Source organism: Oncorhynchus mykiss, chromosome 19, assembly GCF_057628025.1.
Source record: "Oncorhynchus mykiss isolate SJ-2025 chromosome 19, ASM5762802v1, whole genome shotgun sequence".
Classification (NCBI taxonomy): Eukaryota; Metazoa; Chordata; class Actinopteri; order Salmoniformes; family Salmonidae; genus Oncorhynchus; species Oncorhynchus mykiss.
In genome coordinates this window covers 50,883,940-50,908,619 of record NC_143040.1, presented here as the reverse complement: position 1 = coordinate 50,908,619, position 24,680 = coordinate 50,883,940, and the positions used below count along the sequence as shown (strand labels likewise).

The 24,680-nt window shown below is 42.3% G+C and overlaps 2 protein-coding genes across 14 annotated transcripts in view; both read left to right on the top strand.

The window, feature by feature from the left end:
* Positions 1-24,680, top strand: part of LOC110497882 (60 kDa lysophospholipase) — a 137,430-nt gene that overhangs the window by 18,529 nt on the left and 94,221 nt on the right. The gene's annotated exons all lie outside the window — the stretch shown is intronic.
* LOC110497880 (60 kDa lysophospholipase) overlaps positions 1-24,680 on the top strand; it is a 53,715-nt gene that overhangs the window by 18,567 nt on the left and 10,468 nt on the right. For 10 of the 13 annotated variants that reach the window (XR_016488983.1, XR_016488982.1, XR_016488981.1 and 7 more), the window contains 10 exons: positions 3,075-3,186; positions 3,481-3,606; positions 3,691-3,774; positions 13,049-13,175; positions 14,619-14,731; positions 15,736-15,921; positions 16,010-16,123; positions 16,385-16,504; positions 16,787-16,882; positions 23,431-23,594. Coding sequence is in view for 9 of the 13 variants with exons in the window: in XM_021574326.3 (XP_021430001.3) it covers positions 3,075-3,186; positions 3,481-3,606; positions 3,691-3,774; positions 13,049-13,175; positions 14,619-14,731; positions 15,736-15,921; positions 16,010-16,123; positions 16,385-16,504; positions 16,787-16,882; positions 23,431-23,594 (1,242 nt within the window). In the remaining 4 variants the exon portion in view is untranslated. The remainder of the gene's footprint in view (positions 1-3,074; positions 3,187-3,480; positions 3,607-3,690; positions 3,775-13,048; positions 13,176-14,618; positions 14,732-15,735; positions 15,922-16,009; positions 16,124-16,384; positions 16,505-16,786; positions 16,883-23,430; positions 23,595-24,680) is intronic. The other 3 variants (XR_016488984.1, XM_090211316.1, XM_090211318.1) reach the window with 2 other exon arrangements.

Sequence of the window (24,680 nt, the reverse complement as noted above, 5' to 3'; positions counted from 1 at the left end):
CAAAGGCCAGCTTTTTCAAGCAGAAATTTGCATCCTGTAGCTCTAACTCCAAAAAGTTCTGGGACACTGTAAAGTCCATGGAGAACAAGAGCACCTCCTCCCAGCTGCCCACTGCACTGAGGCTAGGTAACACAGTCACCACCGATAAATCCATGATAATCGAAAACTTCAACAAGCATTTCTCAACGGCTGGCCATGCCTTCTTCCTGGCTACTCCAACCTCGGCCAACAGCTCCGTCCCCCCCGCAGCTACTCGCCCAAGCCTCCCCAGCTTCTCCTTTACCCAAATCCAGATAGCAGATGTTCTGAAAGAGCTGCAAAACCTGGACCCGTACAAATCAGCTGGGCTTGACAATCTGGACCCTCTATTTCTGAAACCATCGGCCGCCATTGTCGCAACCCCTATTACCAGCCTGTTCAACCTCTCTTTCATATCGTCTGAGATCCCCAAGGATTGGAAAGCTGCCGCAGTCATCCCCCTCTTCAAAGGGGGAGACACCCTGGACCCAAACTGTTATTGACCTATATCCATCCTGCCCTGCCTATCTAAGGTCTTCGAAAGCCAAGTCAACAAACAGATCACTGACATCTCGAATCCCACCGTACCTTCTCCGCTGTGCAATCTGGTTTCCGAGCCTGTCACGGGTGCACCTCAGTCACGCTCAAAGTACTAAACGATATCATAACCGCCATCGATAAAAGACAGTACTGTGCAGCCGTCTTCATCGACCTGGCCAAGGCTTTCGACTCTGTCAATCACCATATTCTTATCGGCAGACTCAGTAGCCTCGGTTTTTCTATTGACTGCCTTGCCTGGTTCACCAACTACTTTGCAGACAGAGTTCAGTGTGTCAAATCGGAGGGCATGTTGTCCGGTCCTCTGGCACTTTTCTCTGTATATATCAATGATGTTGCTCTTGCTGCGGGCGATTCCCTGATCCACCTCTATGCAGACGACACCATTCTGTATATTTCTGGCCCTTCCTTGGACACTGTGCTATCTAACCTCCAAACGAGCTTCAATGCCATATAACACTCCTTCCATGGCCTCCAACTGCTCTTAAACGCTAGTAAAACCAAATGCATGCTTTTCAACCGTTCGCTGCCTGCACCCGCACACCCGACTAGCATCACCACCCTGGATGGTTCCGACCTAGAATATGTGGACATCTTTAAGTAACTAGGTGTCTGGCTAGACTGTAAACTCTCCTTACAGACTCATATCAAACATCTCCAATCTAAAATCAAATCTAGTGTCGGCTTTCTATTCCACAACAAAGCCTCCTTCTCTCATGCTGCCAAACTTACCCTAGTAAAACTGACTATCCTACCGATCCTCGACTTCGGCGATGTCATCTACAAAATAGCTTCCAATACTCTACTCAGCAAACTGGATGCATTTTATCACAGTGCCATCCGTTTTGTTACTAAAGCACCTTATACCACCCACCTCTGCGACCTGTATGCTCTAGTCGGCTGGCCCTCGCTACATATTCGTCGCCAGACCCACTGGCTCCAGGTCATCTACAAGTCCATGCGAGGTAAAGCTCCGCCTTATCTCAGTTCACTGGTCACGATGGCAACACCCATCAGTAGCACGCGCTCCAGCAGGTGTATCTCACTGATCATCCCTAAAGCCAACACCTCATTTGGCCGCCTTTCCTTCCAGTTCTCTGCTGCCTGTGACGAATTGCAAAAATCGCTGAAGTTGGAGACTTTTATCTCCCTCACCAACTTTAAACATCTGCTATCTGGGCAGCTAACTGATCGCTGCAGCTGTACATAGTCCATCGGTAAATAGCCCACCCAATTTACCTGCCTCATCACCATACTGTTTTTCCCCCCATTTATTTACTTTTCTGCTCTTTTGCACACCAGTATCTCTACCTGCACATTACCATCTGATCATTTATCACTCCATTGCTAATCTGCAAAATTGTAATTATTCGCCTACCTCCTCATGCCTTTTGCACACAATGTATATAGACTCTTTTTTTTATTTTTCTACTGTGTTATTGACTTGTTTATTGTTTACTCCATGTGTAACTCTGTGTTGTTGTCTGTTCACACTGCTATGCTTTATCTTGGCCAGGTCGCAGTTGTAAATGAGAACTTGTTCTCAACTAGCCTACCTGGTTAAAAAAAGGTAGGGGTAAAAAAAATAAAAAATAACATATGTTTGAGGATTGTGTCTGGAGCCAGGGATAATTAGGGTAGTGTCTTTAGGCCTTTGGTTAGGTGCTGAGGGGAAGCTTGCTATTTGCCCTGCTGTTCTATTGAACCCCCAATAAGGGGGGTTCAATGGTTTGCACCCTCCGCCCTCCAGTGTCTTGTCCCGTGTCTTAAAAAGGGAGATTAAGGGGAAAGATCTTTCCACAGCTGCTTACCCAGGCACAATCTCTTAATAAAGCGCAAGCAGGAGAATACGGGACGCCAACGTTACCTCCATCTAGAGGACGCCACTAGCGCGCACCACCGCTAACTAGCTAGCCATTTCACATCGGCTACACATGGGAGACCAGGATGAGCTGCCCCTGTCTAATTAGAACATGGGGTCTCGCTCTCGAACACACCCCTTTTCAACCCCCCCTCCATACTCCCAAAAGGCACCCCTTACCGCTCAGAACACCCGCAAATTAGTAACTCCTCATACAGCATCGTAGACTTCCCACGGAGTCGCCCCCTCTCTCATCATGCCCATAATTCACACCCAGCGCTTAGGAACTGGTTTGTGCACCCTGCTGCTGAAACAGAAGGCCCAACCAAATAGACTCTGTCTCGCTTCATGACGTAGGCTAGGCTTGTTTCACTCTTTTCCTTTCTTTATCTTCTGCCTTTTCCTCATGTAAACAGAACCGGCTCCATGTCTTAATGAGTTTGTAAAGTTAACAGAATAACCAAGTCAAAAAAGAGGGGTGTCTCTACACCCCTAAAGGGATTTCCTTATTTTATGTAATAGCCACATTTGCTTAACCTGGATTGTTTGTGTGTCTATGTAAACTGTCTGCTCTGTTGATTCACAGAGCTTCTTTGGTTATTTTAGGATGATTATGACTCAACTTGTCTTTTCCCAGGCTGTGTAAACAAAATAAGAGGATAGTGTACACTGTTTTAGAGTACAGCCCCTTGCTGGACTCTTGCAATATGACCACAGATGATTGGGCTACAATTGGGAAGGACATTGAGGTACTTGGTGTGGTCATTTTATTTATCTTGCACTTCACACTAACATTAACCATAATCCTGACTTTTACCATTTACATAAGCAGAAGTATTATAATGCAATAAAACAACAATCTCAAGTCATCCACTGAAGTAATAGTCAGTTGTCCCTTTCCTTTTATGTAAATGTACTGTACAGCTTTTGTATTAAATACAGTACTTATTTCAAGTAGCCTGTGGCAAGATGTAGGCTACACATGTTGACCTTGGAACCTTGGGATCAAGTCTGATCCTGTTCTCTTTGTCTCTTGGTTCCAGAAACACTATGAGAAGTATGACGGTTTTGTCATTCTCCACGGCACGGACACCATGGCCTACACAGCATCCGCTCTGTCCTTCATGTGTGAGCATCTGGGGAAGCCTGTCATCCTTACCGGCTCCCAGGTACACCTGCCATCCATACAGCTAAACTGCTTCAAATAGTTAAGATAACAGAAGGGTGAAATGTTGTTTTATGACCTCTTTCAGGTGCCGATCTATGAGATGAGGAACGATGGAAGAGACAACCTGTTGGGGGCGCTGCTGATCGCTGGTCAGTTTGTCATTCCTGAGGTGAGTAGAGGAGGGAGGGACATTTCTTGGAGCAGCACTCACACACACCTGACTTTATGTCACCTGCACAATGTAGTTGAATCATCTTGGCCAAATATTCCCAGTTGCACAGTTTTAAACTATATCACATTTCTCTCTAAATTGAACGTGTGTTCATACTCTTGTCCAAGCTGTTGACATGTGTCTAGCTTTTTAGCCTGCTATGGCAGTCTTCCCTGATTGATAAAGGTGTGAGGATGAACTTTGTTGGCAGACAATTAACCACACCTTCACACCCTGTTGTAAATTAAGAGGGAGAGAACTCTCTCACTGGCTCTCTAGTAGCAAGATTGGAATGTTTTTTTAAATATATTTTTTAATTGAATATCTAAAACATACAACATACTTGCAGTGAAGCCGCTCAACAACTACAGTTGAAGTCAGAAGTTTACATACACCTTAGCCAAATATATTTAAACTCAGTTTTTCACAATTCCTGACATTTAACCCTAGTAAAAATTCCCTGTCTTAGGTCAGTTTGGATCACCAATATATTTTAAGAATGTGAAATGTCAGAATAATAGTAGAGAATTATTTATTTCAGCTTTTATTTCTTTCATCACTTTCCAGTGGGTCAGATTTTATATACACTCAATTATTATTTGGTAGCATTGCCTTTAAATTGTTTAACTTGGGTCAAACACTTTGGGTAGCCTTCCACAAGATTCCCACAATAAGTTGGGTAAATTTTGGCCCATTCCTCCTGACAGAGCTGGTGTAACTGAGTCAGGTTTGTAGGCCTCCTTGCTCGCATACGCTTTTTCAGTTCTGCTCACAAATGTTCTATAGGGTTGAGGTCAGGGCTTTGTGATGGCCACTCCAATACCTTGACTTTGTTGTCCTTAAGCCATTTTGCCACAACTTTGTAAGTATGCTTGGGGTCATTGTCCATTTGGAAGACCCATTTGCGACCATGCTTTAAACGGTGTCTTGAGATGTTGCTTCAATATATCCACATATTTTCCTTTCTCATGAAGCCATCTATTTTGTGAAGTGCACCAGTCCCTCCTGCAGCAATGCACCCCCACAACATGATGCTGCCACCCCCGTGCTTCATGGTTGGGATGGTGTTCTTCAGCTTGCAAGCATCCCCCTTTTTCCTCCAAACATGAAGATGGTCATTATGGCCAAACAGTTCTATTTTTGTTTCATTAGACCAGAGGACATTTCTCCAAAAAGTACAATCTTTGTCCCCATGTGCAGTTACAAACCGTAGTCTGGCTTTTTTATGGCGGTTTTGGAGAAGTGGCTTCTTCCTTGCTGAGTGGCCTTTCAGGTTTTGTTGATATATGACTCGTTTTACTGTGGATATAGATTATTTTGTACCTGTTTCCTCCAGCATCTTCACAAGGTCCTTTGCTGTTGTTCTGGGATTGATTTGCACTTTTCGCACCAAAATACGTTCATCTCTAGGAGACAGAACACGTCTCCTTCCTGAGCGGTATGACTGCTGCGTGGTACCATTGTGTTTATACTTGTGTAATATTGTTTGTACAGATGAACGTGGTACCTTCAGGCATTTGGAAATTGCTCCCAAGGATGAACCAGACTTGTGGAGGTCCACAATTTTTTTTCTGAAGTCTTGGCTGATTTCTTTTGATTTTCCCATGATATCAAGCAAAGAGGCACTGAGTTTGAAGGTAGGCCTTGAAATACATCCACAGGTACACCTCCAATTGACTCAGGCTAATTGACATCATTTATCAGAAGCTTCTAAAGCCATGACATCGTTTTCTGGACTTTTCCAAGCTGTTTAAAGGCACAGTCAACTTAGTGTATGTAAACTTCTGACCCAATGGAATTGGGATACAGTGAAATAATCTGTCTGTAAACAATTGTTGGAAAAATGACTTGTGTCATGCACAAAGTAGATGTCCTAACTGATTTGCCAAAATTATATAAACAGGTTTTAATGACTCCAACCTAACTGTATGTAAACTTCCGACTTCAACTTTACATCATACCAGTCATCCAACAGACTCCCATTCAGAGCGACACACAGAAGCATCCAGGGTCAATGCCCTGCTCAAGGGCACTTTGACACATCTCCCACCAGGCCAAAAAACGTGAACCCAAACCCTCCAAGATCCCGCCCCACAGTTCCCCAATAGCTGTTTCGCAACCATTCGAGACCCCTCCCAAGAAAAAGGAAAAAAATACAATTAATTCCATTCCCCACCCCGAAGAACCCCTCAATGCACCAACAACCAAGAGAATCAACTAAAGAGAAAAAATAAAAATACAGAAGAAAACAGCAAACAACAATGCAAAAAACAACAACATTTAAAACCAAGGACAACTTAAATCACAACAGCAATGCCATCTGTATATGTCTGTGTGCATGTCTGGCACTATTACATGCATATGTGTGCTCTAGTATGCGTTTATTTGAGAGTGTGTGTATATGCATGTGTAGAAACACCCGAATGGCATCAGCCTCAGGCAAACCGGCATTAGTTGTAAAAACACTGCCCCTTAGTGTCATTCAAACATACTTTTTTATTATGTTTTATTTCGATTTTTTAAAACTTTTATCTTTGACCATCATTCTATCTCCTGCACAGAATCTCCACTCCTACTTGTCTCCAATTCCACGTCCCTTCCCTCAGCCCATCCCATCTATCTCTGCTGGCCACACACTTCGGGTTTCTTCGCAACACATATCTTTCAACTATGCTGTGATGTTTAACGTACAATTTCAATCATACTTTTACTAATAATAGACTGATCCGGTCTCTCCAGATCTCCTAATAGTACTATTTCTATGGTCAATTTTAGATCAATGCTATGCATTTTCAGCCATTCCTTAACCTGAGACCAGAAACAGGCTACCTGAGGGCAATACCAAAATAAATGGTTTATTGATTCTGTATCCTCACAATAAAATCTGCAGAACTTCATAGATTTTATGCCCCAAATATTCAACATTTTGTTGGTTACAAGAGTTCTATATAATCGTTTTAGCTGAAAAGCATGAAATCTTGACTCTTGCATTGTTTTATATATCAACTCATACACCCTGTACCATGGAATTGGTACATCAAAGATCTCTTCCCAACTATTTTGCAATCTGTATGGCACAGTTGTCAACATCCTGGTCCTCAAATGAAGCTGGTATACTTTCCTATTTATGCTGTTTTTATTCCTCCGCCAGTTTTGATCCTTTATATTGGGCAGACAGACCAGTTCCCTGCCTCCTCCCGCTGCCACCTGCCTCCTCCATTTTTGGGGTAATGCTGTAATCAATTGGTTATACTCTTGGATTGAGCAGACCTTCCTGTACAAAACTCCATGAAAGACACTCTACCAACTCTACCATTCCAATTTACAATAAAATTGAAGAACAAAATACAATTTTCAAACATTCCTATAAATACAGGTATTTTATCAACCAGCAAATTTGAGTTCAGCCATCATTTTTGTTGTAATATTTGTTCTATCTTTTCAGGGGATGAAATGGAAATTGTAGCCAGCTCTGCAATGCTTGTTTGAAGAAGAGAGAGACTTTGAAAAAAAGTATAATTTTCAATTAATCAAAAATGAGACATGGCAATCTGAACAAAGGGGAAAAGGCCATTTTTAATCAATGGATGAGCTTTTCTTAGTAATCTACTTGAACCATTTAAGGTTCAAGTAAAACTTTTGAATAAGTGAAGCTTTTAGAGAGAGGTTTAGTGCTTTTATATTTAATCTCAACCCATCCAATTCATATTCATTATATAGATCGGCACGTTTTATTTTGTCTGGTTTAGCTTTCCAGATAAAGCGAAATATTTTTTGCTCATATGATTTGAAAAAAAGAAATCATCAGGAGTAGACAGCGCCATAAGTAATTGAGCAAACTGAGATATGACTAAGGAGTTAATCAGGTCAATTTTTCCATAAATAGACAGGTATTTACCTCTCCATGGTTGCAGGATATTTTTACAACTTTTCTATTGAAATGCATTGTGTGTCTGATCAGGATGAACAATACCTGGTGCAATATCTGAGTGCTATGCATTTCGCTAGTATTTTTGCATCACAACATTGATGTGTAAGGGGCCTCAAGTTTTTTAGACTAGGTCTTTATATTTGCCATCTGGGTCTTGTTTCAATAATAGAGAAATCAGACCTACCTCCTGAGTACCTGACAGACTACCATTTCTATAGGAGTAGTAAAACCAATCTAACAATGGAGATTTTAGTATATCAAAAAAGGCTTGATATACCTCTACCAGTATGCCGTCAAGCTCTGGGTTTTTTCCAGGCTGAAAGGATTCAATAGCCTCAAAGTTGTTCCTCTGTAATTTGGCCTTCGCACTGATCTTTCTGTTAATTTTAAATTTTTTATGTTATTTGGAAATAATTCCTTTACCGTAATCTTCATTCAGTGGGAGAGGATGATACAGAAATGAGAACATCTGCCTAAAAGAATTGGCTTCCTCTTTTAAAATATAATTAGGAGAATCATAGATGACTCTGTAACGAGTTTCTGCAAATTATTTTTGTTAGTGTTCCTGTATTGGAAATTCAGGGTGAAGTTTGTGCATTTTTCTCCAAATTCCATCCAGTTTGCATTATTTTTGTAATATATTACACTAGATCATTCTTGAATAAGTTCCTCAAGTTCTTTTTGTTTTTCCTCTAACTTATTTTGTATCTCTGTAGTATCGTTTTTATTGCTATCTACCTGTACTATTAGTTCATGGATTTCCCTTGTTAGTCTTGTCTCTTTAGGCAGAAACTGCTTTTTTATTGATGAATATTGAATTGTCTGATCTTTGAAGGTACATTTTTAAGGTGTCCCTAACAATAAGGGGATTTGCTGAACTTATATTAAACTCGAAAAATTCAGTTATAAATTATTTTGTTCAAAATAGAGTGAGTTTCCTGTAAACAGTATATGTTATATTCCTTATCTTTTAGCCATGTAAAGACTGATCTTCTTTTTTTAAATCTGCTAAACTGTTACAATTATAACTGGCTATACTTATTTCACCCCTTACCGTAACTAGATCATATTCTCAGTCTAAATTGACCATAATTAGTGCTTGTAAAGTTACTGCCATCACATGTATTATGATAGTCAAAACTAGAGCTTTCAAATGTCTGATATTTAAGAAGTAGGTTCTAGCAATATTTGTTTTATTTCCTTGCCTATGAGCCAATGCCACAGATGTTAGAAAATTTAGGCAAGATATTATGTGTGTAGTAAATCTGAGTAGGTTGATGTGTATGGTATTGGATGTGATTTAGTGAGAATGTGTACAATGTAAGAGTAAGACTGTGTGTGATGTCCGAATAAAAAATAACTCAGCCAATTTGCATGGTTGAGTGTCTGTGTGTAACATGTAGTGCGTATAGCATTAATATTCATGATGATAATTGGAATCCATATCGTATCACCATCATAGTTGCATCACAATTACCTTTAACATCATTGAAAAACACATTCCAGCATTTCCATAGCAATTGACGTTTCACATGATCATGAAAGAGACCTTGCGTTACTCTAGAGACGGCTTCACTACAGTACAAGTGTATTCCATATAGTATGTTATTATTCCCCAATTCCCCTATTCTGATATCTTCCCCTTGCTTGTTGTAAACATATATAAACTTGTAGACAAATACGTAAAAAAGATAGACAAACAACAAACACATGAAATTATAAAACAGTTCTCAACAATCGGGGGAGAGGAGAGGAGAGAGCGAGATCAGGTGTGTGTGTGTGTGTGTGTATGTGTAAGCGAGCATGAAATTGAGTACGTGTGTGTTCATATCCACTTCATAATGTTCAGATATTTTTACAGTTCCCATACTTTATTTTTTTCGTAACCTGAAGTCCCTGTAGAATTTAGTACAGCCATGGTGTTATGAAACTGTCTCGGAATAGCTGTCCATCTATAAAGAGTTTGTCCACAATGAGAAAGGCACGCTTACCCTTCTCCCTTTGTTGCTTTTGTACCGGATTCAGTCTCTTACAACGTTCGTCTATCTCTCTTGAAAATTGGTCATTGAGACCGAATTTGGTCCCTTTAAGCTCCCTTCCCCTACTTTTGATCAGCTCCTTTTGTTGGTAGTGTTCAAATTTTGCGATGATCGGTCGGGGAAGTTTCAAGGCGGATTGCGTGAATTCTCTGATCGCGCCCTCTGGATTATTGGATGCGTCCTCAGGAATCGCAGAAAAAAAATAGATTTTCACGCATGCTACGACTTTGTATGTCTAGTAGCGACTCCATCACCCTGTTTTCCCTGAGTAGACAATCCATGTTGGAATTGTGGATTTTTACCTTGGCTGTGAGTGCCTTGTTTTCTCCGTGGAGCATGAGAATTTCAAACTCCCCCTCAACCCTGTTACCTCCTCACACAACTTTTCCAGTGTTGCATGGATTCCAGCCAGAGAATCGTCCGTGTCTGTAGATGAATCTGTTTTTCCTTTTTTTTCGGGTGAAAGTTATTTTGTGAGGTTGTCGGATCTTTCTATGATGGAGTATGTTGTTCCTCCATAGCATAAAGCTGTTGGTTCTCGTTGATTTCCCTCAGGATCTCCTTAGCTGCAATCAGTTGTTTTACGAAAAGATAACAATGAGTCTTTCCCACGACGTCGACAGGGGTCTGTAGTACAGCCAACTAGCACTTGAGGAATCCACACAAAAAAATGGAACACAAACTTGCAGTCCCAGCCATAAAGGCTAACCACGTCGTGGAGTCCTTAGCAACTAAACTTTAGTTCTGATTAAAATCGATTTAATGAAACAATTTTAAGATAAACAACAAACCGATTGTAGACAGTACAATGTTCTGTTGTGCGCTCTGATGACGTATCTGTATATCTGGTATCTGATGACGTATCTGTATATCTGGTATCTGATGACGTATATGCAGCCAGCTGTGTTGTTCCTGTAACAAAGATTGGAATGTCTTTGTTACAGAGACATTTTGCCACCCACATTTTTTTTGTTCAAAAAGTGAATACGGGAACAATATTTATAAGATAGGAATGTTAAGAATGGTCCGTGGGGATCCTGTCATATTGCTTTTCATTTTGATGTCATTAAAAACTGTATAACGAAAATACTGTAACTTAGGAAGGAAACGCATTCTAGCTATAAAGTTTCCATCCAATATGATGCTAATATAATATGAAGAACGAGGAAACTATGTTTAAGATAGCAATGTGATTTTGGTTTCCTAATGAGATAATGGTTTTTCATGTCCCTGGCACATTAACTAAGCCACACCCCTAATGAGGTCAGAAGAGTGTCAGTGTGATGGAACCGCCTTTCCGACCAGAGTGCTTAAAAGGACTTGCTAAGAATTAACATGCCAGACCAGCAGACGGACAGCGTGAGCTGAATGTTACGAATGGTTGAAACTCTTAAGACTCAACACAAGGTGAGAAGATAACCTCAACTACCAGACCAGCAGACGTGAAGCTGTGGCCACATGTTGAAATGCTTAGAAACCCTCAACATGAGGTGGAGAAGATAGAGCTGACCAGAACATTTGACATTCTGCAGCTGTTCATATAAAGGGATCTAGAATTTGACTATCTAACCGAGAAAGGAAGGAGAAGATACCATCTCGACAATCATTGGTGCATCTGATGAAACATCCACTCCATGCCAGAACAACTAAGGACATTGTGACCACTGGAGGACAACCCGAGCCTTACACCCATCGAGCCACTTCCCATAGAAGGATGGATTGGTTTAAGAGAGACGAAGGACAGAGACATCTACACGTAAATACATTGCATTCCTTACCCAAACGAGCGGTGGTTTGTGAGCAAAGTATTATTATTATTATTACTTTAGAGGGTAGTTTCCAAATGTACAATACGTTTGACTCTTTATCTACCCCTCCCTCTCCATATGTGTAACAAGCCGTCATATCTTGTCAGTCCACTAGGGACTTTTGTCTCATGTAAGTGTGTATTCTGTGTTATTATTTAGTTAGTTAGTAAATAAATAATTACAATAGGTTGTGTAGAACTGAATAATAAGAAAAGGTTGGGGTTCTTGCGGATTCAAGAGGTCTGCGACATTCAGAATGAGACTGATATGAGATAATGATTAGTAAGTGACTTATCAATATAACCTATATTTATATATCTTTGGAGTTTAATTCGGGAGATGGTAACTCGTTAAACAACTTCCTCCGTGGTGCCCCAAATTCCTAATGAGTTAATTGTTACATGATTAATTTAATCATGTAACAATTAAACATAGTTAGTTGATTCGATAAATAACAGTCATCACATTAATGATAGTCACGTCATGACGCAGGTTAAAGAAGGATTTTTAAGCCTTGAGACATGGATTGTGTATGTGTGCCATTCAGAGGGTGAATGGGCAAGACAAAATATTTAAGTGCCTTTGAACGAGGTATGGTAGTAGGTACTAACCGCACCGTTTTGTGTGAAGAACTGCTACGCTGATGTATTTTTCAAGCTCAACAGTTTCCCATGTGTATCAAGAATGATCCACCACCTAAAGGACATCCAGCCAACATGACAACTGAAGGAAGTATTGGAGTCAACATGGGCCAGCATCCCTGTGGAACCTTGTTGTGTACACTCAGTGAATAAACTATAACAGTAGTACAGGAGTAGACAACCCTGTTCCTGGAGTGCCGCAGGCCAAATCAAAAACACGAAGTGCCTGTGGCACTCCCAGACCAGGGTTAGAGGGGAAGAGAAGCTGAATGGCAGGACAATGGTCCTCAGGTTCTTGTCAAGGTATCTCTGTGCATAGAACCCAACCTTTACAATGGGGGACTCTGTTCACAACGTTGACATCAGCAAACCGCTCGCCCACACAACGCCATACACGTGGTCTGCGGTTTAAGAGGCCAGTTGGACATACTGCCAAATTCTCTAAAATGACATTGGAAGCACCTTATGGTACAGAAATGAAAATTCAATTATCTAGCCACAGCTGTGTAGGACATTATTGCAGTCAGCATGCCAATTGCACACTCCCTCAACTTGAGACATCTGTGGCATTGTGTTGTAACAAAACCGCACATTTTAATTGCTTTGTTTCCCCAGCACAAGGTGCACCTGTGTAATGATCATGCTGTTTATTCAGCTTCTTGATATGCCACACATGTCAAGGGGATGGAATAACTTGTAAAAGGAGAAATACTCACTAACACCTTACATGTTGCGTTTTATATTTTGGTTCAGTGTATTTGCTTAATAATGATGTCTTAGGAGGTTTCATTCATTCTCCATCTACATCTCTAGGTTTGTTTGTATTTCCACCACAAGCTGTACCGGGGGAACCGTGTAACCAAGGTGGATTCTGGGAGTTTCAATGCCTTCAATTCTCCTAACTTGGCTCCTCTGGCCATTGCTGAAGTGGATATTAAAAGTAATCAAGTGGTGTAATATTTGGTCTGTCCTGTTATGTGTTTATCTATACTACTGTTCAAAAGTTTGGGGTCACTTAGAAATGTCCTTGTTTTTGAAAGAAAAGCACATTTTTGTCCATTTAAAACAACATCAAATTGATCAGAAATGCAGTGTAGACATTGTTAATGTTGTAAATGACTATTGTAGCTGGAAATGGGTGATTTTTAATGGAATATCTACATAGGTGTACAGAGGCCCATTATAAGCAACCATCACTCCTGTGTTCGAGCCCAGGTAGGGGCGAGGAAAGGGACAGAAGCTACACTGTTACATTAGCACAGCTGAAAACGGTTGTCTTGATTAAAGAAGCAATTAAACTGGCCTTCTTTAGACTAGTTGAGTATCTTGAGCATCAGCGTTTTTGGGTTCGATTACAGGCAAAAATGGCCACATACAAAGACCTTTCTTCTGAATCTCGTCAGTCTATTCTTTAATTTGTTTTTATTATTTTTTATTTGACGCCTTTTTTCTCCCCAATTTCATGGTATCCAATTGGTAGTAGTTACAGTCTTGTCTCATCGCTGCTACTCCCGTACCGACTCGGGAGAGGAGGCGAAGGTCGAGAGCTATGTGTCCTCCGAAACACAACCCAACCGAGCCGCACTGCTTCTTGACACAATGCACATCCAACCCGAAAGCCAGCCGCACCAATGTGTCAGAGGAAACACCGTACACCTGGCGACCTGGTCACCGCCACAGGAGTCGCTAGTGCGCGATGAGACAAGGATATCCCTGCCGGCCAAACCCTCCCTAACCCGGACGACGCTGGGCCAATTGTGCGCCACCCCATGGGCCTCCCGGTCGCGGCTGGCTGCGATAGAGCCTAGGCTCGAACCCAGAATCACTGCTCCACCCAGGAGGCCCCCTCGTCAGTCTATTCTTGTTCTGAGAAATGAAGTCTATTCCATGCGAGAAATTGCCAAGAAACTGAAGATCTCGTACAACGCTGTGTACTACTCCCTTCACAGAACAGCGGAAACTGGATATAACCAAAATAGAAAGAGGAGAGGGAGGCCCTGGTGCACAACTGAGCAAGAGCACAAGTACATTGGAGTGTCTAGTTCGAGAAACAGATGCTTCACAAGTCCTCAACTGGCAGCTTCATTAAATAGTACCTGCAAAACGCCAGTCTCAACGTCAACAGTGAAGATGCGACTCCGGGATGCTGGCCTTAAAAAAATCAGCTGTTTCCAGCTACAATAGTCATTTACAACATTAACAATGTCTGCACTGTATTTCGAATCAATCAGATGTTATTTTAATGGACAAAAAAGCTTTTCTTTCAAAAACTAGGACATTTCTAAGTGACTCCAAACTTTTGAATAGTAGTGTATATCAAGTCAAATCTTTTCCGTGGCGTAAGATGGATCTTTTCACTAAACCTTTTCCATTTCCCCTGCAGTTAACTGGGACACGGTGTGGCGAGTGAACACAACCACACGGTTCAGAGTGAGCACTCTGATGAACCGTAATGTGGGTCTGCTGAGACTCTTCCCAGGCATCACTGCAGTGACCGTAAGAGGCTTCCCAGGGTGGGGGTGAGAAGGGGTGGATAGTGGCTCTGCCCTGTTTCTGTTGCCTACTCAACCACATCATTAAATCACAACTGTCTTCCTACTTCTGATATACAGCAATAGTGAAAGTAATACCCTATTGTAGAAAGACTAAATCAGAACAGCCATTTGGGGCCATATTTATCCAGAACTCTTCATTGTAGCTCTGTTGTGGTGAATCCTCTCATGCAGGTCCTACTGTGTTTTCTGACGAGCCAGCATCGTGTGGGCGTTCCAAGTGGTCTGCATACAGCCGGGAGCGGCGTTTAGTCCAGTGAAAAAGGAGACCGGTTTATGGGGCATGTCCAATTACCCGCTAAAGACGAGGGGCTTGGCACAGACACTTAAACACTTAGATACGCCTCCCTCGCTACAGATTGAGGGGAGGATGGTTTTACTGTCTCAATCTGTCTCAATGTTTACTGTCTCATTGTTTTTTTTATTTATATGTTTTTATTTGCTTCTTTTATAATGCATCAGACTCTCCTCCGCCTTCCACGGTCTCTGCCAGCATGGGGTTTATTTGGGGTTCTGTGTTGCACACATTTTTGGCTAGCTAGCCGCTTGATCCAAAATCCAATGGAAGATAACTTGCTATGTTTCCCTCCCTCCACAAGTTAGGTCTAAGGACCGTTGCCAAGTGAAATGATGCTGTCAATCATTAACCTTGAAGTTAATGGTTCCCCGTGCCTGGCCATTTGAGCCATTTCCTCTCCAGATGCCAGAGCTGGTATTTTGAAGAGATCTCCTGGATCCAGTGAATCACCCTGAGATATAATGGTCTGGAGGAGGGGGGAGGGTAGGTCTGGGCAGGTTGTTAAACCCGACACTAGCTCCGTACACTCCTTTGTCCACAAGCCAGACTGAGATGGCCGCTCATCTTGCTGGCTGTATCTCTCTGTGTGTGTATGTGTGTGCGTGCGTGCGTGTGTGTGTGTGTGTGCGTGTGTGTGTGCCCGCACGCAGGTGAAGTCCTTCCTGCAGGCGCCCATGGAGGGCATTGTCCTGGAGACGTATGGTAGTGGAAACGCCCCTGATAACTGTGCTGACCTGCTTGAGGAGTTCCGAAATGCCACAGAGAGGGGCGTGATCATGGTCAACTGCACCCAGTGTCTGAGGGGTTCTGTCACCACATCGTACGCCACTGGAAAGGTACACCAGAACCCTGTGTTCAGTGGGAGTGGGAGAGTGCACATGATGTGGATGGATGTGTGTCAACATGTCTTCCTGATCCCCTCAGGCTTTGAGTGACGCAGGACTGGTGGCAGGCTGTGACATGACTCCTGAGGCTGCCCTGTGCAAGCTGTCCTACGTGCTGGCCAGGACGGACCTCAGCATAGAGGCCAAAAGAAAGGTAGGAGTCCCAGTGAAAACACACTCATTACCTTACTACACATTGTAGGCCCCTTATAGAAAATATTTTGAAGCGAATGTCAACATTAGGCTGAACTTTAGTGACATCTGTCTTAGTCCCATTTTAACAAGAAGGTAACGGCAATAGATGGCAGAGATGATTCACATGTGGATAAAGGTCAGTGACATGTGTAATCCTTGATCATGCTTGTCTGTGTTTGTGTGTTATCTGTCCTTTGTTGTCTCTGTTGTACCTGTCCAGATGCTGAGTCAGAACCTGCGGGGAGAGATGATGGCTGACCTGCAGGGGGCCAAGCTCACTCTGAGTGACAGTCGCTTCATCCAGGTCATCGCCAAGTCCCTGAGCATCAGCTGTAAGGAGGTGAGGCCACCGCACAGCCAGCCACATCACAAACACTGTCACCACCACTGAGTCTGCAGGGTTACTTTCCACCTAACATGTTTTCATCGGGAACTGGCTTATCTGATAGGACAGATACGTTTTTTTGGAGAGAAAAAACTATCGCTGGGCATGTGTTAAATTCAACTTGATAGTGAATTTTTATAGGCGTCACTTACAACACTTTACATAAAGCATTCCTCCACTGATTGTCAGTCTTTGTAATGACATGACAGCTGATGTTTTCTCTGCTGATATTTCCAGGAGTTAGAAGCCGTCCGGGATGCTCTGACACCCACCTTAGCTTGTGCCGCTTCTAAGATAGGAGACTTGGAGGCCTTGGATGCCATAAAGGAGATGGTGAGGAACATTTACATAAATATAACATGTATGTTAGTAAAAAGAATCACTGCAACAACTGACCTCACATACTTTCAGGAGGGGGAAAAGAAAACACCTGTTCTAACGACATGATTACAGGACTGTAGGACAAAGTTCAAACCATATGTTTGTGTGTTAATAGACACGTTCCCATACTGATACCACAGACTTTGCACTGTACCATGAACGTCACATATGTTATGATGACCTGACTGGTTCTGCTACATTCACTGGCTCAATGCAGAATGCAGATAGATGCCTAGTAGCCCAAATTACTCTCAAAATCCAATGATAAATACCAGTTCTATCTATTCCTGTTCCACTCTGAAGACTGTGTTCACCTAGCCTGCTTGGTGAAAAGAATCCAGCATATTTGATTTTATTTTACGAGACCCCTTATGTTGAAGGTCAATTTGACCCAGTAGTGAATTTAACACTGAAATACTATTTAACTTCATGTTTTCACAATGACCTCTTATCTAGTCCTCTAGGTAGGGTTAATTAACTTGTAAGGACAGTGATCTGAAGTTTGGCTAAAAATGAGCTTAAAATGTCATTTGATTTATGACTTTGGTATAAGTATTAAACATTTGGCTCTACATTTTGAATAGTTTGGTATATAAACATAGAAAATACAGCATATTAAAGAGGACATCCTCAACTACTGAAAATTCATGTTTGGAGGTTAAAATCATGTATTTATGTACTTACTTTATTTAGTTTATTGGGTCAAATTGACCCAGAACATCATCAGTGTACAAGGTGAAAGAGAAACGTGTGTGCTTGTATTACTCCCTCAGTCCCACGCTACAGTTGGTTGAACCTATTTTATTTTATAGGTGATATATTTAAGCAATAAGGCCCGAGGGGGTGTGGTATATTGCCAATATACCACGGCTAAGTAGAGTCGCAATTCAACGGCTCAGACACAAGGTATGTGGCAGGGTCTATAGTCAATCACGGATGACAAAAAGAAAACCAGCCCTGTCGCAGACCAGGATGTCTTGCTCCCAGACAGACTAAATAACTTATTTGATCGCTTTGAGGACAATACAGTGCCACTGACACGTCCCGCTACCAAAACCTGTGGACTCTCCTTCACTGCAGCCAACGTGAGTAAAACGTTTAAACGTGTTAAGCTTTGCAAGGCTGTAGGCCCAGACGGCATCCCCAGCCGCGTCCTCAGAGCATGCGCAGACCAGCTGGCTGGTGTGTTTACGGACATATTCAATCAATCCTTATCCCAGTCTGCTGTCCCCACATGCTTCAAGAGGGCCACCATTTTTCCTGTTCCCAAGAAAGCTAAGGTAACTGAGCTAAATGACTACCGCCCCGTAGCGCTCACTTCCGTCATCATGAAGTGCTTTGAGAGACTTGAGAGACTAGTCAAGGACCATATCACCTCCAGCCTACCTGACACCCTAGACCCACTAGAATGCTGTTCATCGACTACAGCTCAGCATTTAACACCATAGTACCCTCCAAACTCAAGGCCCTGGGTCTCCACCCCGCCCTGTGCAACTGGGTACTGGACTTCCTGACGGGCCGCCCCCCGGTGGTGAGGGTAGGTAACAACATCTCCACCCCGCTGATCCTCAACACTGGGGCCCCACAAGGGAGCCCTCTCCTGTACTCCCGGTTCACCCACAACTGCGTGGCCATGCATGCCTCCAACTCAATCATCAAGTTTGCAGACGACACTACAGTGGTAGGTTTGATTACCAACAACGACGAGACGGCCTACAGGGAGGAGGCGAGGGCCTTCGGAGTGTGGTGTCAGGAAAATAACCTCACACTCAACGTCAACAAAACAAAGGAGATGATCGTGGACTTCAAGAAACAGCAGAGGGAGCACCCTCCTATCCACATCAACGGGACAGTAGTGGAGAAGGTGGAAAGTTTTAAGTTCCTCGGTGTACACATCACGGACAAACTGAATTGGTCCACCCACACAGACAGCATGGGGAAGAAGGCGCAGCAGCGCCTCTTCAACCTCAGGAGGCTGAAGAAATTTGGCTTGTCACCAAAAGCACTCACAAACTTTTACAGATGCACAATCGAGAGCATCCTGTCGGGCTGTATCACCGCCTGGTACGACAACTGCTCCGCCCACAACCGTAAGGCTCTCCAGAGGGTAGTGAGGTCTGCAAAAACGCATCACCGGGGGCAAACTACCTGCCCTCCAGGACACCTACACCACCCGATGTCACAGGAAGGCCATAAAGATCATCAAGGACAACAACCACCCGAGCCACTGCCTGTTCACCCCGCTATCATCCAGAAGGTGAGATCAGTACAGGTGCATCAAATCGGGGACCGAGAGACTGAAAAGCAGCTTCTATCTCCAGGCCATCAGACTGTTAAACAGCCACCACTAACATTGAGTGGCTGCTGCCAACATACTGACTCAACTCCAGCCACTTTAATAATGGAAAATGTATGTAAAAAATGTATCACTAGCCACTTTAAACAATGCCACTTAATATAATGTTTACATACCCTACATTACTCATCTCATATGTATATACTGTACTCAATTTCATCTACTGCTTCTTGCCAATGCTGTTCTGTACCATCACTCATTCATATATTTTTACGTACATATTCTTCATCCCTTTACACTTGTGTGTATAAGGTAGTTGTTGTGGAATTGTTTGGTTAGATTACTCGTTGGTTATTACTGCATTGTCGGAACTAGAAGCACAAGCATTTCGCTACACTCGCATTAACATCTGCTAACCATGTGTATGTGACAAATAAATTTAGATTTGATTTGTTCTTAACCGTGACTCCTCATGGAGTGCTTGGACAAATCAAAATCAAATCAAATTTATTTATATAGCCCTTCGTACATCAGCTGATATCTCAAAGTGCTGTACAGAAACCCAGTCTAAAACCCCAAACAACAAGCAATGCAGGTGTAGAAGCACGACACAGCCCTTAGCCGTAGTATATTGGCCATATACAGTGGGGCAAAAAAGTATTTAGTCAGCCACCAATTGTGCAAGTTCTCCCACTTAAAAAGATGAGAGAGGCCTGTAATTTTCATCATAGGTACACTTCAACTATGACAGACAAAATGGAGAAAAAAAAATCCAGAAAATCACATTGTAGGATTTTTAATGAATTTATTTTCAAATTATGGTGGAAAATAAGTATTTGGTCAATAACAAAAGTTTATCTCAATACTTTGTTTTATACCATTTGTTGGCAATGACAGAGGTCAAACGTTTTCTGTAAGTCTTCACAAGATTTTCACACACGGTTGCTGGTATTTTGGCCCATTCCTACATGCAGATCTCCTCTAGAGCAGTGATGTTTTGGGGCTGTTGCTGGGCAACAGGGACTTTCAACTCCCTCCAAAGATTTTCTATGGGGTTGAGATCTGGAGACTGGCTAGGCCATTCCAGGACCTTGAAATGCTTCTTACGAAGCCACTCCTTCGTTGCCCGGGCGGTGTGTTTGGTATCATTGTCATGCCGAAAGACCCAGCCACGTTTCATCTTCAATGTCTTTGCTGATGGAAGGAGGTTTTCACTCAAAATCTCACGATACAGTGCCTTGCGAAAGTATTCGGCCCCCTTGAACTTTGCGACCTTTTGCCACATTTCAGGCTTCAAACATAAAGATATAAAACTGTATTTTTTTGTGAAGAATCAACAACAAGTGGGACACAATCATGAAGTAGAACGACATTTATTGGATATTTCAAACTTTTTTAACAAATCAAAAACTGAAAAATTGGGCGTGCAAAATTATTCAGCCCCTTTACTTTCAGTGCAGCAAACTCTCTACAGAAGTTCAGTGAGGATCTCTGAATGATCCAATGTTGACCTAAATGACTAATGATAATAAATACAATCCACCTGTGTGTAATCAAGTCTCCGTATAAATGCACCTGCACTGTGATAGTCTCAGATGTCCGTTAAAAGCGCAGAGAGCATCATGAAGAACAAGGAACACACCAGGCAGGTCCGAGATACTGTTGTGAAGAAGTTTAAAGCCGGATTTGGATACAAAAAGATTTCCCAAGCTTTAAACATCCCAAGGAGCACTGTGCAAGCAATAATATTGAAATGGAAGGAGTATCAGACCAATGAAAATCTACCAAGACCTGGCCGTCCCTCTAAACTTTCAGCTCATACAAGGAGAAGACTGATCAGAGATGCAGCCAAGAGGCCCATGATCACTCTGGATGAACTGCAGAGATCTACAGCTGAGGTGGGAGACTCTGTCCATAGGACAACAATCAGTCGTATATTGCACAAATCTGGCCTTTATGGAAGAGTGGCAAAAAGAAAGCCATTTCTTAAAGATATCCATAAAAAGTGTTGTTTAAAGTTTGCTACAAGCCACCTGGGAGACACACCAAACATGTGGAAGAAGGTGCTCTGGTCAGATGAAACCAAAATTGAACTTTTTGGCAACAATGCAAAACGTTATGTTTGGCGTAAAAGCAACACAGCTGAACACACCATCCCCACTGTCAAACATGGTGGTGGCAGCATAATGGTTTGGGCCTGCTTTTCTTCAGCAGGGACAGGGAAGATGGTTAAAATTGATGGGAAGATGGATGGAGCCAAATACAGGACCATTCTGGAAGAAAACCTGATGGAGTCTGCAAAAGACCTGAGACTGGGACGGAGATTTGTCTTCCAACAAGACAATGATCCAAAACATAAAGCAAAATCTACAATGGAATGGTTCAAAAATAAACATATCCAGGTGTTAGAATGGCCAAGTCAAAGTCCAGACCTGAATTCAATCGAGAATCTGTGGAAAGAACTGAAAACTGCTGTTCACAAATGCTCTCCATCCAACCTCACTGAGCTCGAGCTGTTTTGCAAGGAGGAATGGGAAAAAATGTCAGTCTCTCGATGTGCAAAACTGATAGACATACCCCAAGCGACTTACAGCTGTAATCACAGCGAAAGGTGGCGCTACAAAGTATTAACTTAAGGGGGCTGAATAATTTTGCACGCCCAATTTTTCAGTTTTTGATTTGTTAAAAAAGTTTGAAATATCCAATAAATGTCGTTCCACTTCATGATTGTGTCCCACTTGTTGTTGATTCTTCACAAAAAAATACAGTTTTATATCTTTATGTTTGAAGCCTGAAATGTGGCAAAAGGTCGCAAAGTTCAAGGGGGGCGAATACTTTCGCAAGGCACTGTACATGGCCACATTCATTCTTTCCTTTACATGGATCAGTCATCCTGGTCCTTTGCAGAAAAACAGCCCCAAAGCATGATGTTTCCACCCCCATGCTTCACAGTAGGTATGGTGTTCTTTGGATGCAACTCAGCACTTTTTGTCCTCCAAACACGACAAGTTGAGTTTTTACCAAAAAGTTCTATTTTGGTTTCATCTGACCGTATGACATTCTCCCAATCTTCTTCTGGATCATCCAAATGCTCTTTAGCAAACTTCAGACGGGCCTGGACATGTACTGGCTTAAGCAGGGGGACACGTCTGGCACTGCAGGATTTGAGTCCCTGGCGGCGTAGTGTGTTACTGATGGTAGGCTTTGTTGCTTTGGTCCCAGCTCTCTGCAGGTAATTCACTAGGTCCCCCCGTGTGGTTCTGGGATTTTTGCTCACCGTTCTTGTGATCATTTTGACCCCACAGGGTGAGATCTTGCGTGGAGCCCCAGATCGAGGGAGATTATCAGTGGTCTTGTATGTCTTCCATTTCCTAATAATTGCTCCCACAGTTGATTTCTTCAAACCAAGCTGCTTACCTATTGCAGATTCAGTCTTTCCAGCCTGGTGCAGGTCTACAATTTTGTTTCTGGTGTCCTTTGACAGCTCTTTGGTCTTGGCCATAGTGGAGTTTGGAGTGTGACTGTTTGAGGTTGTGGACAGGTGTCTTTTATACTGATAACAAGTTCAAACAGGTGCCATTAATACAGGTAACGAGTGGAGGACAGAGGAGCCTCTTAAAGAAGAAGTTACAGGTCTGTGAGAGCCAGAAATCTTGCTTGTTTTGTAGGTGACCAAATACTTATTTTCCACCATAATTTGCAAATAAATTCATTTAAAATCCTACAATGTGATTTTCTGGATTTTTTTTCTCATTTTGTCTGTCATAGTTGAAGTGTACCTATGATGAAAATTACAGCCCTCTCATCTTTTTAAGTGGGAGAACTTGCACAATTGGTGGCTGACTAAATACTTTTTTGCCCCACTGTATCACAAACCAACCCAGGTGCCTTATTGCTATTATAAACTGGTTATCAACTTAATTAGAGCAGTAAAATAAATGTTTTGTCATACACGTTGTATAAGGTCTGATATACCACGGCTGTCAGCCAATCAGCATTCAGGGCTCAAGCCACCCAGTATCAAATCGAGATGAGTCTGAACGGTGACAGTAAGGTGTGCAACAGGTCAATGTGTAGCACTACATGGGTTTGATACCTCAATACATGGTTTTAAAATACACAGTATGATCATGGCACCGTAATATTGATTTATTATTTAACCTTTATTTAACTATACAGTATGAGATGTGTTTCTTGTCATCAGGGCAGTAACTTAAGTCTGGGGGACTATGATGGTCGTACCCCTCTGCACATCGCTTCCTGTGAGGGCCACCTCAATGTGGTGCAGTATCTACTGAGCCAGGGTGCCACTGTCTACGCCAAAGATCGCTATGGGGACACACCCCTGCGCAATGCTGTGCGCTTCAGGTAGGGTTGAGCTAACATGTGGGCCAAGATGAGAGCTTTACATTTTGGGGGGGTGGCTGAGGTGCATTGAGGGATAGAGGGGTTGGTGGAAATGGAGTATGATATGTCCTTAAAAGCTTTGCCTCTACAGTTGATGTTCACCCATCCCTTATGATTCAAGCCCCCCAGTAGCCCATTCTAACTGACGGCTTCTATCTGCCCAGGGAGGAGGGTGTGCATCACACAGTAATGATTTTGTTACCCTTTCTATGAATTTATAATATAAACTACAACGCGAAAGGTACAGTTGACTTCACTTTTAATCATGTCAGCACATGTAACAGCAGTTTACAGCACTTTTAATCATGTCAGCACATGTAACAGCAGTTTACAGCACTTTTAATCATGTCAGCACATGTAACAGCAGTTTACAGTACTTTTAATCATGTCAGCACATGTAACAGCAGTTTACAGCACTTTTAATCATGTCAGCACATGTAACAGCAGTTTACAGCACTTTTAATCATGTCAGCACATGTAACAGCAGTTTACAGCACTTTTAATCATGTCAGCACATGTAACAGCAGTTTACAGCACTTTTAATCATGTCAGCACATGTAACAGCAGTTTACAGCACTTTTAATCATGTCAGCACATGTAACAGCAGTTTACAGCACTTTTAATCATGTCAGCACATGTAACAGCAGTTTACAGCACTTTTAATCATGTCAGCACATGTAACAGCAGTTTACAGCACTTTTAATCATGTCAGCACATGTAACAGCAGTTTACAGCACTTTTAATCATGTCAGCACATGTAACAGCAGTTTACAGCACTTTTAATCATGTCAGCACATGTAACAGCAGTTTACAGCACTTTTAATCATGTCAGCACATGTAACAGCAGTTTACTTCACTTTTAATCATGTCAGCACATGTAACAGCAGTTTACAGCACTTTTAATCATGTCAGCACATGTAACAGCAGTTTACAGCACTTTTAATCATGTCAGCACATGTAACAGCAGTTTACAGCACTTTTAATCATGTCAGCACATGTAACAGCAGTTTACAGCACTTTTAATCATGTCAGCACATGTAACAGCAG